This window comes from Dromaius novaehollandiae, chromosome 3, assembly GCF_036370855.1.
Source record: "Dromaius novaehollandiae isolate bDroNov1 chromosome 3, bDroNov1.hap1, whole genome shotgun sequence".
In the NCBI taxonomy this organism is placed as follows: Eukaryota; Metazoa; Chordata; class Aves; order Casuariiformes; family Dromaiidae; genus Dromaius; species Dromaius novaehollandiae.
Genome location: NC_088100.1, coordinates 57526789 through 57544149, shown reverse-complemented (window position 1 = coordinate 57544149; position 17361 = coordinate 57526789). Strand labels below are relative to the sequence as shown.

Genomic DNA, 17361 nt, shown 5'->3' with positions numbered 1-17361 from the left:
GAAGCAGATAATGGCGACATAAAAATATTTTAATGAACAAAACCATGAGAAACCCAACATTAGAAACGCACCCAACATTGATGGCATCATCTGCTTTTACCACTGAAACATTCTGGTACTTCCTCACAGTCTGCATAGAAAACGTTAGCTTAAATTATTCTAATAGCTGAGATTAACTGAGTTTATTCTGACACCTCTGAGATTAACCAGAGTAGATAGCTCTAAACAGTTTACATGCCCACATACCTTCTCCAGGCACAAAACTTAAAATACACAGGGTTGCCTATTTTGCATTATTAATGGCATTTCTAGACATTAGTATGACTGGAAGATTTGTTTCTGAATACAAACTCGGCAAATCATCCATTTCCTCTTTGGATGATGCATGTATGACAAATCTGAGTCATCTGAGTCTACAGTTACAAATACTGTAGAGTTAGAAAATCTCTCCTGAAATAATCAACAAAATATTTCAGGCTGGGGTGGAAAAAAAGCCAGAAAGTTCCTTAACAGCTATAATAAAGGCTTTAATCTCATGAAAATAAGCAGTTAATAACTGAATTTGTCTCATAACCACTGTTACAGCTCCAGTTACTCTGGAACAGTATTGTCTAGAGTAAGGTATACATGGTTTTATATTGACCAAAGGTTCTCAAACCATAGCTCTTGATGTGACAGAAAATGGGCACTGGCTGCTCTTGGTTACATACACTAAAATAAAATGCCTTCTTAACTATATCATCTTGTGCAGAAAAACGAATCACAAGAAGAAGAAGAGGTAGTCTGTGCAATTGTAGATTGGTATGTATGATAATATTTGCATTAACTGGATTGCTCTGTGAAAAAAAAAAATCTGAAAAACCTCAGGACAAGTGTATGTTTCCCTGTATTGTATCAGAATGTATATGCTATCCAATTAGCACTGTCAATCAATTTAAACCTGATTTGTGGTCTGCTGCAAAATCTCTTAATTGGAGATTACATTCCTTTAAACATTTGTTAGCAGTACCAACATACATAGCTTTATCATAAGAAAGCAGCGCTTAGTGCTGGGCAATCATGCACGTTCTGAAAGTACATTAAATATTTAGAGGATGGAGATTTGTGATTCATTAAGCCACATTCATGCTGTCATCAGAATATACCCCTATACAGACACGGATTTAGGGGGTTAAAAGGGAAAAGGAAACCTGGTACAGGGACAAGGAGACGCCTAATACTGGTATCACACTAACATCACACACACTAGTCTCAGTAAGCGTGGGTTTTGCAGGTTTCAGTTTGTAACTCTTGATAGAATATGGCTGAAATCCACCCCCATGCAAATCCCATGCCTGAAATAGGGTACGTTGCCTACCTTGACATGCTCCAATAAGAGAGACCTGGATTTCCAAAGAACTGAGTAACTGCTGTTCCCACATACTGTGATGCCTGACACAGAGGGCAGAGGAACCTTGAACACCAGCAAAATATCTGGCCACTATTACATAGCCAATCAGCTTTTATTTAGATGTGGAAGGAAAATACGTTTACAAGAAGGAAAAAAAGAATGGGGAGATTTATTGCTCCCCTGAAATTCAGTGAAGATCCACAGGCTCCATGCCAGCATGTCACTGCTTGAGTGAGAGGATGAGCAGGTTCTTTAAAATCACAGGCTAAAGTAGTATCAGCACAGATTGCACGGGAGACTTCATCTCCACAGTGCTTCCCGCTTGATACAATCTGTGTATGAAGAATAATCCAAATATTTGATTGCACATATGTGGCAGCTTTTGCATCCCCCTTCACAAACAATGGTTTTGTCATAACTCACAATGAAGTTACTGTAATACTGCTCAAACAGTCTGCTGTGTGGCACAGACAACTGCTTGGCCATTTCATATAAGCTTTCTGGCTTCAAGTCTTCAATGCCGTAAGCTTTAGTCAGGATGTATTCCAATTTCCAGTTTGATTCATTTTTCTTGTTGGCGTCTCTGAGGTCCAGGTAAAACTGCCAAAGATCCTACAGTTTAAAGAAAGAAAGAAAGAAAAAAAAAAAGAAAGGCAGGCAGGCATGGCTGTATTGCTTTCTTCCCTGCTTCATTAAGCCTCTAGAGTGATATATTCATCAGGAAGCTGTCACTCCTTATTATTCACAACTGACTAGAAGGTCATGTCTCACCCCAAGAGTTGGACTTATACCCGAAGCTGGTACTTGCCGTGCAATAATGGAGGGGGGGGATGGGGAGAAGGAGAAAAAGGAGTGACAAGTAGCACTAGTTACACTGCTAGAGGTTTTTTCTGTCCAAACTGTAAAGCAAGCTCCACTATGTTCACTCCTGGTATAGGCATGGGGCAAAAGGGTGAAAGGCAGAATTTTCTCTTCTATAGGCACTGTTTGAAAGGAAGAACGAACACAGAAAAAACAGCCCAGGGAGAACTCAGGGGAAAGGGAGAGATGAAGATGAAGGAATGAAATCTGTGCAAGAAAGGAGCATCAGATATTAACAAAGATCTCCAGAGAGAAATCCCAGCCCCAGTCAAGCCATCAGATATGTTGCCATTGAACTCAGCAAGGCCAAAATTTTACCCTGAATTACAGAGACAATGTCCGAGTCATTCAGAGCCAAAATAACTATCCAGGATTTACTTTCTCTACCTCAAAAAATTACAAGTTTACAGAATAGAAGTAGTCTACATTTTTCCTTCTAAATTTATTTACAGATGCCTATAAAAAGCATAAACCCTATATAGAGAGGTGCATATTTATGAGAGGCATCACATGGTTAAAAGTGCTTTCTTCATCTGCTCTTCTACACTGTTCAGCAGCATTTCATAGACTGCCTCCCAAAGCTCAGAAAACTACTAGCAAATGACATGGGTGTGTAAACAAACCCAGGATTTACATGAACATTTTTCACTGTTGCAGAGCTCTCCGCAAATAGTTTTAAGATGCTGCCCAGATAATTCCAGACTGTCTTTAATTCTACATCTTAAGAATATTCCTCAGATAATCAGAAATACTGCATAGTCTTGTAGCCACAGAAAGACTGAGCTCTCTTTTAGATTTCCATTTCTTTGCCCAGAAAGAAAAATAAGAACTAAGGCCATAGTTCCAGCAATAACCATAATACTATAAAGGCTGATATCTTCTTGTAATTTTTAATGAAACTATATTTAAATATTTTACCCTTAAACAATGCTTTAAAATATTTACTTACCAGCAAGCTATAATTAAGAAGATCATATTGATACAATCTGACACCAGGGTTATTGGACTCCATTTGCCACACGTTCTTCACTGGGGTTACAGCAGGTGCCACGAACAAGGAATTTACTGGTCGTTCTGTAGGAAAAGGGAAGGTGGGGAAACAGTTTCCTTTCATTAATTTTCTAAAACAAATGTTTTTTGGAGAACCAACACAGCAAGAACCAGAGTGACTGGCTTTGGTAAGTTAACCATTTTTTTTTCCCCTAGAGTAGCTATATCACTGTGAACTCCTTCCATACTTCCACCGGACAGACCAAATCTGGGTAAATTATAACAATACACATTCCACTGTGTATCAGTTATGTTGATCCATACTGGAGGCTTCCCACCACTTTAACTACCTTAATGTAAAATAATCTTGCCTATATGTAAAGTCTCTGTATTTTGCATATTTCTGCTGAAGAAATATTCAAAACTTTGAGTCGCTGTTTCCATGCTTTATTTTCCATGTTGCTTTATGTATTCTTTGCTTTATCTATTTTTAGTATTACTAGAAACTCCAGGATATCATTAATTGATCATGAGGTTCACTCAACTAGACTAGCCCAGCACCTATCATGATGACGCTGAGCTTTAAGGCAACTGGAATATGAGCACATAAAAGGGTTTTAATAGACAGAAAATGCAGGTAAGTGTGTTTAGAGGCTCTCTGTGGAACAAAAGCTCACCCCCCACCCCATTTCTTTCTCTGCCAGCATCACAGCAGAGAAATCACAAGGTCAGTATCCACAAATGAGCAGAAGCTTAGAATGCTTGAAAATCAGCAGATTTTTCTGGAGGAAATAAAATGGAGCTCTGTATCTCAATACACGGATGTTGGCTATAGAATTAGATGCATCTTGAATTCCCTGGAATTTTGTCAAGAAAAAACTGACGTGAATAGAAGACAGCCTAAAACTGTAGTTAGCTACATGAAATGTTCACTGCTTAAATGTCAAAGACACTAAACAAAATTTGGGAGCATAGTTACTTGCGCACTGTAAACTGTAATGACAAGGCATCAAGATCAGGCTGTCCTCAGAGAAATGGAACATGATATAAAAACATATAATACTGTCTTGAATATCTTTAAAAAAAATTTGTTAAAAGGCAGTTCTTTCACTTGGGTTGATTTCATTTTTACGGGAGATTAATTCCATGAGAATGACACATGAAGAGGTAAATGATTGAGAACATTGTTACCCCAATCAGCATTTCTGACATTGCTTTTAAGGGTCCATATAAAACAAACATAAATAAGGAGCTAATTAATATTTAGATAGTCAACATAAACTAATGCAGTGGACCACTCATAGTTCTATTGTACAGACACAAATATTCAACCATTTCTGGTTATTTCTGCTAGGGATCTTTTGTTAGAGATGTTAAAGTGCTTCATACAGCCATAGCCACTCTTAAAATTAAGAGATTTCCAAGCAATAAGCAAAATTTTCAAACCTGGATGCTTTTCTTGAAGGGAAATTAGCTGATCTAAGAGATGCAACAGGCAGAGATTTTCTTGCCCCTGCCTCCTGCTTCCCCTTATCTTAATTAACTTTGAAGCAGCAGGGAACTCAGCAGAGAGGCACAGTAATGATGCAGGAAACACAAGAACATAGAGCATGTCTAATTGGCCTGAGAACATTCCCTTTGACACATTACACAATAGCAGCTGGCTAGTATAATTTGCCCATGTCACTGAAAAAGTAAAGAGGAAAGACCAGAAATTCTTGTCTAGGCATAAGCATTCATTAAAAAAATAGGAAGCTTGGGAAGTCTCTTCTGACCTCAGCAAAAAAGACAGTCTGCCTTGCAAGGTTCTTTTTGGAAAAGATCTGGGAGTGTGTGTGTGGACTGAACTCTTACAGATAAAGTTCCCAATTTTCTTTTCAAATTATTTATAGATGCTGATTGGTAACAACATGCAAGAAAATATTAATTTGCTTTTAACCAAGAAGAAAAAGATGTAGGATTCTACAAGCATCATTACCTTCTTCATCCAAGAGGACCATGACACTATCTCTGTGTGTGTGTCCAAAAAACTGCCCAGCAATAACGCCACTGTATTTGCGAAAAATCTTTATCAGCCTTTCATTATAATACTTCCTGAGAGCTGTAGTATTCCTTGCATACGGCAAGTATCCTACTGGTACATGTCCTATTATGTATACCTAAGGGATTAAATATAGAAAGCACAATTAGTACCTTAATTTGAAACTTAACACTTTTAGCTAAAACTTAGAAATGGTTAACATAATTCCATATCAATGCTACCTTTGAAATGCCATTCTTAAAGCTATTAATCACAGTAGTTTTATTCACAAAATACAAACAGTAATATGTTTAAAGTTGTAATGAAAGAGATGAATGGATTTTTTTTAGTCAATTCAGCATACTCTTGGGAAAAAAAGTTCTGATACATCTATGCATAACTTTAGGCCAAAGGAAAATCTGATGAATCATTTCAAATGAAAAAATATGCTATGAGCGCAAGAATTAGGATTTAACATCTCAACAGCAGAGCATGAAAAACTTACATTAAAATATCATAGAGCCTGGGTGGTCAGATATTGACCAGAAACAGAAGAACTGGTTAAAAACCCGCTACTGACTGAAACAGAAACCAAGTTCCAACCACAAATGCTGACTACTTGCTGCAAGGTTTCACAGAGAAGGGAAGTCTCTCCTTTCTCCTCATCATAATACAATGTTTAGATATTTACTACACCATTTTCCTTGTTAGTAAAAAGAAAACATGAAACTCCAAACATGTTTCCAATTAAAAACTTCTGTTCAGCTGCTGATCCAGTCCCCCCACGACCACCAACCAAACACGAGGCAATACTTTATAACTTCACTTCAAACACTGAGTATTATAAGGTAATTGATTATTATTATTATTATACCAGAATTGTAGCAACTGCTGCAGCGTAGCTAAGTTTTGTTGTTGACAAACTCCTTTCTATTTTTGACACTCAATTATATAAAAATATTAAGTGAAATTTGTTAGTTTTTGTCTCAGGCTAAGTGTGCCCATTTTTTAATAAGAGCTTACAAGTAGAAAGATGCAGTCCCTTCTAAGAAACAAAAGTGTAAGATGCTTATTTCTTTAAGTATTCTCATTCTGCCTTCTAGAACATTTTACGCTGTAGGAAAGAAAAAGGTATTTTGCTCTATAATTTGAGAAACATTATTCAGTAATTTCATTAAATGTAACATAATGTACATAATGAGTATATGCAGGGAAGAAATAACAATACAAATCAAACTGATTTTGCAGTATCTTTGCAGCATTAACATTCTTCTGGAATCACATTTATATTTTTGTTTTCTCTGCTTGCTGACACTTCTTTATTTTCAAAGTTTAAACAAACAATGCCGATGCATTCTGTTTATGCATTCTGCCCCTACCTTTTCCTTCTTTTGTGAAGACGCTTCTAGTATTCCCTCCAGCCAGGCTAACTGGTTGGCTGGGTCAGTGATATTCACAGTTACTCTGTTGGGGCTGTAATATAAATTTGTGTTCAAACTGATTATCCTCAGTGGCTGAAAGCTACCACTCGCTTCAAACAGTTGTGTGTAGAAGCCACCTGTGAAAATAAGATCAACATCATCTGAAAAAATAAAGCCTTCAAAGCACAACTTCAGAATGAAAGCACAGCACTGACAAAATTTCCAGCCTTACTCCTTTGAATAAGTTATTAAACCTATTTATTCAAAATGTGTAGTACCTTAACTATTTTCATCAACATTTTAGTAGGAAAAGTTGACAATGAATATTGTAAATTCTTGCCTCTAACTGTTCCAGTGTTTATTTCACAGTTTTCACATGCAATTATCCAATTCACATGCAAGAAGTGTCCTGTATCATTTCTTCCACATTGAGAGATATGGCAATTATTAAAAGTTCACATTTCTTAAAATACTGGAAATATCTAGGTTCCTTCAGAAAGAACTGTTTGAGAACTATTTGTGCTGCCTTATACTTTGAAGGCCATTTAACTTCAGACTGGGATATGACTACAAGTAAAGAACGTGCTTTTCTATCAATCCAAGCTCCTAAAATCCTCTATGGGAAACCTACTTCTTCCACGGGTGCAATTTCATAGTTCAGGGACTTCAGTAGGGCCATGACAATAAAGACAACAGAGCTATAGCAATAGACCATGGCTTAAGATCTGCCCTTTTGACTTTTATTTTGCTATTAGAGTTTCTCCTCCTCCTCCTCCCCAAAGACCTTTCTTATTCAGGATGCAAAACACAGATTAAATTTCCAAATCCCTAACATTTGAGTGGATTCGAAATTGGGCTGAGCTTTTCAGCCTTTTGCTAAAAAACAAAAATTAAAATTGGAATATTATTCTTAATTTAGTAAACTGGACACAAATATGACATAATTAACAATATAATCACCATAACTATTTGCTACCATAATTTGAACAAGTATGTGCCTATTCAATTTGCTCTGAATAGTCTCAGACAGAAACATTACTTCAATTTTTTTACAATCAAATTTAACTCTTGCGCATCATATACCCTCATCTAAGAATTATTTTTATTATGAGGTTTTGAAGGCAATAAGATACTTCATATATATTTGTACAAAGCCAACAAAATTGTATGTGCTACAAGAAACAGTAATAATTATTGCATCAGAGGAGAACAAACATACCCTGAAGATAAGCATTGCTGTTCACAAAGATAAATAACTTCTTCCAGGAGAACCATTTCAGATAATCTATTGTGCTGATTCATCCTATGAGACTCAGCTAAATAAAAGGAACAAATCTACAGAAACATTAGCTCTCTAAGCCCTAGCTTTACAATATATTACTGCTATATTTTACCTTTTCTGAAGGTACTGATTGCTTCATCAGACAGCCAAGGTTTCCAGAAATCTGCTACAGCATTGTAAACTTCACTGGTTGTTACAGGAAGCTGATCCTGTGAAAGAACAGGACCTGCCTAAGTCTTATCATAGAGACACACAGACAGAAAAAAAAAATCACTGAACAAATATATAAACCAAATATTCAAAATCTGTTTACATTCTAAAAATAAAGTTTCTTGGAGGAGAGACATGAACCTCAGTTTCTTTATATAGCGAGTGAGTTTTTCAAGCTACTTGGGATTGATATCAGCTCCGCAAAATTCCACTTTTGCCCTAAGAAACATTTTGATCAAATTCTCAAACATTTCCATGATATCCTGCAGTTCTGATGACAAAACATTTAAAATGTAAAATAGTTTTGCCAATGTTTTCTCCCACCAGCTCTAATTAGGACTCTAACACTTTCAGTCTGAGCCAAGCAATGCCCAAGTGCCAGAATGTGATTACAGCCATGGTCTCATCTAACCCTGATGGGAAGATTCCAGCCTCTCCTCACCTTTCCTAAAATATATGCATGGATTTTTAGTGCTAGGAAGAAAGAAAAAAAAAAAAACAGAGAGCAAAAAATAGGAACAGTAACATAATGCAGTGCATATTTTCTTAAAAACAAAACTTAACCTTTCTAAGGTATTTTAAACTAAATCTACTTTACTAGAGGCTTAAGTACTAAGTCTCTGCCTAGGAGCAGTGCAATCAGAAGTCAGTTCAGGCATTTGTTGCTTGCGATGTACAGATACTAGTTACTAAGAAAGCTTTCCGTCAAACTAGATCAGCCAGAGTTAACATTCACTAACAGATATAGCAAAATCTAATCTTAGATAAGAGGCCACGTTATGGACTGAAGGCAGCTGGGACACAGGCTCTAAAAGGCAAGTTAGTGTTCTGTGAATGTTTGGATTAGACAGCAGTTTGGGAATTTGTTTTAAGCAGGGGCAAGGATACCAAACAGGTCTAGTCAGAAAGACCAAGGTCACAACATACAATCTGAAAGGTATCCCAATGCTCAATTAACTTGAATGGCATTTTTCAGAGCCTCTGCAATAAAAATCACCAAAGATCATTACATTGTCATGACAGATAGGTCAGAACAAAATAGAGAGCAATAAAGTTCTTTGGTGCATAGTAAGTACACAGCTTTCACAGTTACTCTGGGACAGCCTACAGTGGTGCGTGGCTTCCTCCACATCACTTACGGTCTATGATATGCACTGCCAAGTATGTCCACAAGAAAAAGAGAAGAGTCATCAAGAGCAAAAAAAAAAAAATCCAGCAACCTGAAATGACCTCATAGCAGGCAATTTCTGATCCCATGGTCTTTCTCCATCAATAAACAAAAAGTATGTTATTTCTGTGCATTAGTGAAGTCTGCCATTTCAAACAAAGTATCAAACAAATATATGTGTATTTTTGTGTGGAGACAAATATTTATTTCAATGAGCTTCAAAACACTTTGTTGTCCATCTGTCCCAGCTGACCATCATTTTATTTTTTAATTTAATTTCACAAACAAAGCTCACATTCGTGGAAGAAGACACTATATCAAAATGTCAATGGGATAATGCCATGTGGATTTCCATTACTGTCTACAGGATTAGTGAATACAGCTTTTTTCCTGTATACCGAAGGACAACTACTCTCCGTTAAGACTTTTTTAAAAAGAAAACAAAAACAATGCTCTGAGTTAGACTTCTGTCAAGGTGGTATTTACCAAAACATTTCACCAGTGGCTTCCAATGAACCAGCCTGGCCCCCACCAATGCACGTAACAAGCAAAAGCTATACTACCCGAATAAGAACACAAGACTAAGTTCCCAGCTTGGTTTGGTCACTTTTAGCTTTAAGATATGCTACATACTCAGCTCTTGTTTTCCTTCTCACATTCCCCTTTCCTCTCTCTGAGCAATTCTACTACTCCTTGTTTTGAGAATCACTAACTTCAGTGTATTACAGACAATGATGACATCATCTGCTACGCCAAAATATCCCACACTAAGTCTAATGAATATCACAGAAAGCTATTCTGGAATAAAAGTCTTTGATGGTTTGAAGGGGATGTCACTGAATTTTCATTACACATTTCAAACAAAATATTTAAGTTGACCTGCTCAACATACCTTCCAATCCCCTCAGATTCAATAATAGAATTTGGTTCTCAGTCCTGTGAACTGCTGGATCAACTTCCAATGCACCTAAAGGCCATATGCAGCAACTGTGTATTTTTCAGCTATGCCAAGAACAATATTTGCAGAACACTGAAAGTAAAAAAAGCCACTACCAGCTGCCATGGCATCTTTTTATCCAGTAAATCATCACTAGGAATGTGTGTCCAATAAGGAAAGAAAAAAGGATACATTTTTAATAACAGTTGTGAAAGTATGGGAACATTACAAAAATTCTGTCATGGGCCTGATAAAAAAAAAAAAAAAAAGAAAAAAAGAAAAATCCAGTGATGTCAGTGGACAGATTCCCAATGGGCCTTTCAGTAGGCCTTGATTCTTACCATACACTGACAGAACCACTAAGAATATCATCTCAGTTTGACTAAGCTATTGTATGCACATGTATGACTTACACAGGCAAGAAAAAATAAATGTATATAAATTATGATGAGAACTGGTGGTTCTAAACCATGAGAAAAGATTAAGAGTAAATTTGCAACACCTCAGGCAATGTGCAGATTTCATCCAACATCAGCATTCGCTTGGGTAACTTAACACATGGAGAGATGTACTTTTTGTATTCTTGATTGGAACTATTTATGATTTTAGATGCTAACCTGAGAACAGTAGAATACTCTTTCCAGAATAATAATTATGAAGATTTCAGTCATATTTCACTTTTACACTTGCTATCTGAGAGCTTAGAAAACCACTCGGTCTGGTACAGAAACAAATTTCTAGGAACTTGTTTTACCTGTGGCCAGTAGTCATGATTGCCCAAGGCTGGGAAAACCTGAACATCCGGAAAGAAATTACGTATTGTAGAACTCATATTGCCAATGATGTTAATGACCAACTTTGTGGACAGTTCTTTCACTGGAACATGAGGAGGACTATCTCTGGAAAAAAAAAGAAGGCCTTATTAGCAAAGGTTTATTAGCAAAACAAGGAATGGCACAAAATTCTACAAATACACTTAAATTTTGTCCTGTAATATTACTGTAGACCTCTTAAATAAAATCATAGCATTCCCTGAAAGGTTCCCTGCAAGGTCATTTCTTTTTACAAATAACCTAATGTTTATTATATGATTCACATTCATTACAACTAAGACTTCTTGTAAATTAAACAAACTCAACTCCATATTTTAAGCTACTGTGAAGTTTGGGTGATATATCTTTCATCATCTATACAGTCTTGGAAGTTTGCTTTTTCCTCTTTCAACAACACCTGTTCAAAATGAATTATGGGAAGCTACATTTAATCCCATGTCTTTACATATTCATATTTCGCAATACCCTTCCCCCCCAAAAATGAAGAAAATAACAGAGCTACTTATATTCTTCTCTTTTACATTTCTTTCCCCTGTTCCACTGCTAGGGTACCCAAAAAGCCTCACAGATAACACCTGTGTAAGAAAGAGAGTATTGTTATGCCCATTTAATAATATGGAACACAGGCACAGAAGAAGTAAACGTCTTACGCAAGACAGGACTTGACACATCCTGAATATTGCAGTGAGGGACTGCAATAATTTCATCAGAAGCACATGCAGCTAAGAGTGATAGTAATGAAGACAGAGACAGAATCTGTTATATCATTATCCCCTCTACTAATCTCTAATCTAGAATCCATACAGGAATTAAAACTGTACTGTAGTTTTCTATGGTCTTTTTTAAAAAATTGATTCAATTGATTCACAGAGTTTAAGATTAGAAGTCACAAGCTGTCATAGTGCTTGATCCTATCTACCTCTTATAGAGCCCAATACCTAATGTTTAGTTAAAGGCTATCTTCTAAAAAGGTATCCAACTCCTGATTTAATGACTTCAAGACCTACAAAATCCAACAGCTCCCATGATAATTAATTCCACAGAGTCACATATTTCTCTGACCTTTCCTTTGGTTTTTGTTTTTCCACTTCCCACCCTTCCCACATCACTTCAATTAAGTTAGAGTAATATAGTCATGTGGTAAAAATATCCCAATGAACAGTTCAATGGTATCCACAATGTTTACAGAGGCGATCTATATTAATTACTGAGGCCTTGTATATTCACCCAATCTTCCACTTTTTAGTCATTCAGACAACTAAAAAGACTATTATTTAAAAGTAGCATTTATGAGATATTAAACTCAGATGTGTTAGTGCAAACATAAACTTGTGAATTACTGCATTATATGGTTATCTAGCTATTAAAAGCTTTAACCACACAGTGACTTGAACACTTACCCCGTCCAAATCATGAATGAAACTTGTTGTTCAGAATCCTTCATGAACGTAAATGCTGATAAAATAAGTTGATATGGCGAATCACACAAAAAGTCTCCAAAAGGGCCTGGGTCAGAAGCATTGACTCCTTTGGAAGAAGAACAAACTTTGGTGCGATCTGAGGTGATGTGGTAAGTTGGGTCTAAGTGCAAGTCGGATACCTGCCAGAACTGCCCTGTTTTCAGAAAACAAAGATTAACAAAAACACATTATTTTCCGCCAGCCTGTTAAGAATCTCACTCCTTGCACAGCCTGGAAAAAAAAAATATATTTATCAGCTGAAACTAAAGCTGCTCAGGAATCTCAGCCACCAGTTTCTGAAGAAGGCAAGTCTTCCACTTAAAAATAAAGAAAAGGAAAAAAAAGTTTGTGACTTTTTGGTTACAACTTGCATATATGAACTGTACAGGGCTAATCCCAAGTCTAGGGCTATTCGCTTTGAAGTTTTGATAAGGAGAATATATTTAACAAGTTTCTGATCAGCCTATCTGATAAGTGGTGTTTTCTTGACAAGAGCCAATCACAAAATCTACGCAGAACAACTGTAAACAGAAGCAAAAGGATAGGCTTAAGCTATGCAGCAGAAAAAGACCCCAACATGAAGGTTGATGTGGGCTGGAAAATGGAGCTCCTTCTCATTTATGGCAATCTGGAAACTGGAAAGTAGAGGAGATGAGAGAGAAACTTCTCCATTCCACTACCTGAAAAGAGAGGGATTTGCAATTTTAATTATTTTTCCAGACCTTCCTTGGCTGGAAGCTACTATAAAAGATGACAGTCTAGAAAGAAAGGCAAGAAACAACATGTAGGAAAAAAATTCAAAGCTCTTCTACCCAGCAGCTGCAGTAGCAAAGAGACTGGGCTTCTTACCAAAAAGCCGTATCTGTGGCTTATCTATTCAGTACATTCCAGGCTAGTCTGTGCTGATACATTCTCAGCCACTGTTATTTAGCACTGAACAGAAAAAAAGAACTGAGAAGTATAGGAATATGTTGAACAAAATGAACCGAGTTTGTATGAGACTAAGAGTAATTTCTTTATGTCGGTTTTGAAGCATTTGAAAGAGGAACACGTGTATCTGGTGTATTGTTTGTGAAACTGGGACAGACATAAATTGATTTTCCCAATGTCACATGCTCACTCTGTGGCAGAGCAGGCAACACATGACTGGACTCTGTGGAATTTATTTGAGGAAGCTAAGAGCCACGGCGACCTCTCAAAGCTACCACATTGCAACTTCTACCAATGCAAGGCAAGGAAACTCCCAGAAACTGCTGCACTAACCTTTCGTCTGGGATGTAGGTGAGTCACAACAACTGAAAATCCTGTGAAAAGAATTTCACAGCACTCACCTGTGTACATTATTGTACCAGAAGTGCAATCTTACAGAGCAGACGGTGTATTTCTATGCTGACAGCACAGAAACCAAATTAATGTCTGCAGTGCACGTTTCCAGGCACTACACCAAAGGCACGGCAGGGCTTACCCTGCTTGCCACGGTCCGGAGTGCTAGTGCACTCTGGTAACTAAATACAAGCCCTATTTAGCCCTCACATACCTGAGACAGCAATGTATTTACACATCTAGAAGTCACCTGAAGTGGAAGCTAGCCGAGACACGGAATAAAAATGCGGCATATCTGGGAAAGAAAGAGGGGAAAGGAGGGGACAGGAGAGGGGATATACCCCGGCTGGGACAGCCGGCGACAGGGTGACCAAGCTGGGAGGGCAGCAGCGCCGAGAGCCAGGGCAGCCGGCTCCCCGGGCCCCGAGGGGTGGCGGCAAGGAAGGGCGGGCTGCGCCTGCCCCGCCGGCGCGGCCACGGCTCCCCCCACGCGAGCGGACCGAGCCCTCCCCCGGGCGCCCCCGCGGACCCCGGCCGGCGCAGCCGCCGCCCTCCAGGCGGACTCACCCACTGCGGAGGGGGGCTGCGGGCCCGCCGGCGCTGCCGTGGCCGCGTCCAGCGAGGAGCAGAGCAGCATCAGGCCGAGGGCCAGGCAGGCGGCGCGTCCCCCCCGCGCCTCCATGGTGGTGGCGGCGGCAGCAGGAGCGGACCTGGCCGCGGACGGCCGCTCACGGGACCGCCCCGCCGCGGAGGAAAGGGGCGAGACCTTGCCCCCACTGCTGCCCGGAAGCTCCTGCCGCGGCTGCCCAGCCTGCGCGGCTGGGAAGGAGAAGCCGCCCCCAGCGGCGGGGCAAAGCCCCCGCGGCGGCCCGGGCCAGGGGCCGCCCGGGCGCCGGTTTCGGCGCCCCAGGGCTGCGGGGGGAGGCGAGCGGAGCCGTGCAGCCGTTAGGGCCGTGGCGCTTAGTGCCGCGCATGGGGTGCGGGGGCCCGTGGTGACCTTCAAGGGCCGCCACCCCCGAGGAGAGGGGCCTAAAGCGGAGCCAGCCTGACCGCGAGCAGGGCCGAGCTCGCTCTTCTGCCCCATTTTAGGCGGCCCGCGGAGGAAGGCGCTTGGAAACAGCCGGCGCCGTGCATGAGAGGGCGCAGTTGCCTCTGTGTCTTCCTCTGCACTGGTGGCAACGGGCTTAACGCTCTTTTTTTCCCTAAGTGTTTGGGATCAGTGGCTGAAGATTGCCCTCCAGGGACCTGTTTGGCCCTGCAGTATCTCTGTAGCACTACTACAGACTAGCAGACTTGGGTGCACGCACGCCGGGTCAATGGCACCGCTCTGCTCCACTGGGCCCAGTGATGTGAAACACCCGTGATGATGAAAACTACTTTTCCACTCCCACCCTCTGAATAGGGCCACAGGCATTTCACAAATAACACTTTTCTTATCCCTTATTTAGTTTGACATTAATACTGTTTATCTTTGGGATGGCAAAAGTCTCCACCAGTAAGCTTTTCTGATGGCTTTATATGTTTCCAGTAGAGCATATGTGTGTAGGAAAAGTAACTATTTAAAGGTGACCATAGTGTAAAATATTTACCCTTCATTATGTGATGTGTAAAGCAGATCTTGCCAAACTATCTCTGCTTTCTTCCTGTTTAATTAAAAACTTCTTTTCTTCCTTCATGGCCCTGTCAGTCACTTCTCATGAAAATGAATGCCATTAGTGGAGACTCAAGTCTGCCTTCCCTGGTGATTAAGTACAAGTGTCTGTTCCCAGTTTTGTGGGAAGAGGTGGTAGCAAAATACAGTTATACGATAAATATGAGGGAATATGCTATAATGGAGGGGAGACAGATGCAACCTGCATTAGGCACTGAAATGAGCTAATAAAAGCTAAGGAGAGAAGAGATTGTTTAAACATACTTGTATGACAGAGGCTGAAGCAGCCTAAAACATGCAGAATCCAGTTCCACATACCACTGAAACAAGTTCTACTTTTCATTTCTCTGATGGAAAAAAAGTAATTCCTAGTTTTTTTAAAATGATTAATATCCACCAAATAGAACATACTTATGATTGTTCATAATTAAGGAAGCTGTTTTTGCAAAGATCTATAGCATTCTCCAAAAGGGAAAATGGATTGGGATGATCCTTTCAGGCAACTTCTGTGTGAAAAAGTGAACCTAATAGAAAATTACCTTGTATTCTTGTTGCTTCTGGGCCAAAGCTGTGTCTCAACTTTTATCAGATGAGTGAGATAAGCAATCCATGCTATCCTAACCCTTAGGGAAGAAAACTATCCAAGGAAGCAAGAAGCCAGAGTGACCTCCCATTATACCAAGCAGGAGATCTGAAGGATGGGACAGCAACGTATTACACCTGGGAAAATCAGCAGAATTTCCTTCCTTGAACTCCCTTTGGAGTCACACTGCCAGACTACCAACCAGCTAAACACCACAGCTAAACTCTGCATCATTTGTTTAAAAGGTCTTAGCTAACCAAATGTTGGTATGGTCCACTGAGTCAGTCTCAGCAGAGTACATGGGACCTTCAAAACATTTTCTTCTACAATGCCAGTGACCTGTTTCAATTTTCTTTGTCCTGCTTTAAGAACTAAGCTGAAATGTAGGGCAGTTTTTCCCCCCACTACTGTTTTAAGGTTTTTCATGAATAAGGTTTTAATTTTTCTTCTTTTTAATCTCTTAAGCAGCATTTTATTTTACATTGCTCACAGTGCAAATTATGACCTCCAGTACAGATTAGCTGTGAAACATATAGCTAAGGGAGAGGAAACTCAGAGGGTTTATCTTGTACTTTTCCCTGTGTTTTCCTCCCACACCTGTGGTGATTGATGGAAGATAAGCCCTGTAATTCAGGTTGCCCTGGTCCTGCCCTATCATATTTGTACTTTCCTCCCATCCTGTGAACACTTCCCTCTTTGCACTCCAATTTACTTCAATCTTTTCAATATTAGCCAAAAGAAAGAAAGAAAAAAAGAAAAAGCAAAGAACCCCCCCCCCCAAAGGTCTCATAACTCTATTAAAAATAAAAATGCAAGAACTCCACTGAAACTGAAGGAAGTCTCTCTATTGACCTTAATAGACACTGGATAAAATTTCAAGTGAAAAGAAGCACTGAAGCTGGCTTGAGTTGGGAAAGCAGTGCTCATGTGTCCTCTTACCCATCTGCCTACACATACACAAGAAAGGGGCTGTAGATTTCTCCAGCAAAAAGGGGCTACAAAAATAGAATGAGGGCAATTTTTCATTCCCTGTGTACTCTATATCAAATGTGGAGACTGCCAGAGTTGTTGGGGTTTTTTTTGTTTTTTGTTTATTTTTTGTTTTAAAAACCATGTGCTTTTCTACCCTTCTACTCAGAAAAAGAAACTTAAGACATCTCCCCTCAAAGCACTGGAGTACTAGTCCATTAAATGCAAAAGGAGCACAGGTTTAAAAAAATTTTAATTTGTTT

General features: G+C 39.3%; 1 protein-coding gene and 1 long non-coding RNA gene across 3 annotated transcripts; one reads left to right on the top strand and one right to left on the bottom strand.

Moving 5' to 3' along the window:
* Nucleotides 1–1483: 1483 nt before the first annotated feature.
* On the bottom strand, nucleotides 1484–15028 carry SMPDL3A (sphingomyelin phosphodiesterase acid like 3A). Of its 2 annotated transcripts, none has more exons than XM_026105107.2 (8): nucleotides 14463–15028; nucleotides 12513–12726; nucleotides 11034–11178; nucleotides 8077–8173; nucleotides 6641–6819; nucleotides 5220–5400; nucleotides 3201–3325; nucleotides 1484–2002 (listed from the first exon to the last, which is right to left on the bottom strand). In XM_026105107.2, the coding sequence occupies exons 1-8, from the start codon at nucleotides 14977–14979 to the stop codon at nucleotides 1691–1693; spliced, it is 1770 nt and encodes a 589-aa protein (XP_025960892.2). In that variant the 5' UTR covers nucleotides 14980–15028; the 3' UTR covers nucleotides 1484–1690. The 2 variants fall into 2 exon arrangements, with proteins under 2 accessions (XP_025960892.2, XP_025960893.2); XM_026105108.2 differs by lacking the exon at nucleotides 14463–15028 and adding an exon at nucleotides 14110–14328.
* On the top strand, nucleotides 13522–17285 carry LOC135327870 (uncharacterized). The gene is made up of 2 exons (XR_010388353.1): nucleotides 13522–13853; nucleotides 16175–17285. It is a non-coding gene; the product is annotated as an uncharacterized LOC135327870 (long non-coding RNA).
* The last annotated feature ends 76 nt before the right edge of the window (nucleotides 17286–17361 follow it).

Bases quoted from the DNA above. Each gene is read 5' to 3' on its own strand.
- SMPDL3A (XM_026105107.2), bottom strand. From the start codon at position 14,979: ATGGGGCAGAAGAGCGAGCTCGGCCCTGCTCGCGGTCAGGCTGGCTCC. The intron at 5,401-6,640 runs GTAGGGGCAGAA...TTAATCCCTTAG, and splicing joins CTTCACAAAAGAAGGAAAAG to GTATACATAATAGGACATGT. The intron at 3,326-5,219 runs GTAATGATGCTT...CTTTTCCTACAG, and splicing joins GGTCCTCTTGGATGAAGAAG to AACGACCAGTAAATTCCTTG.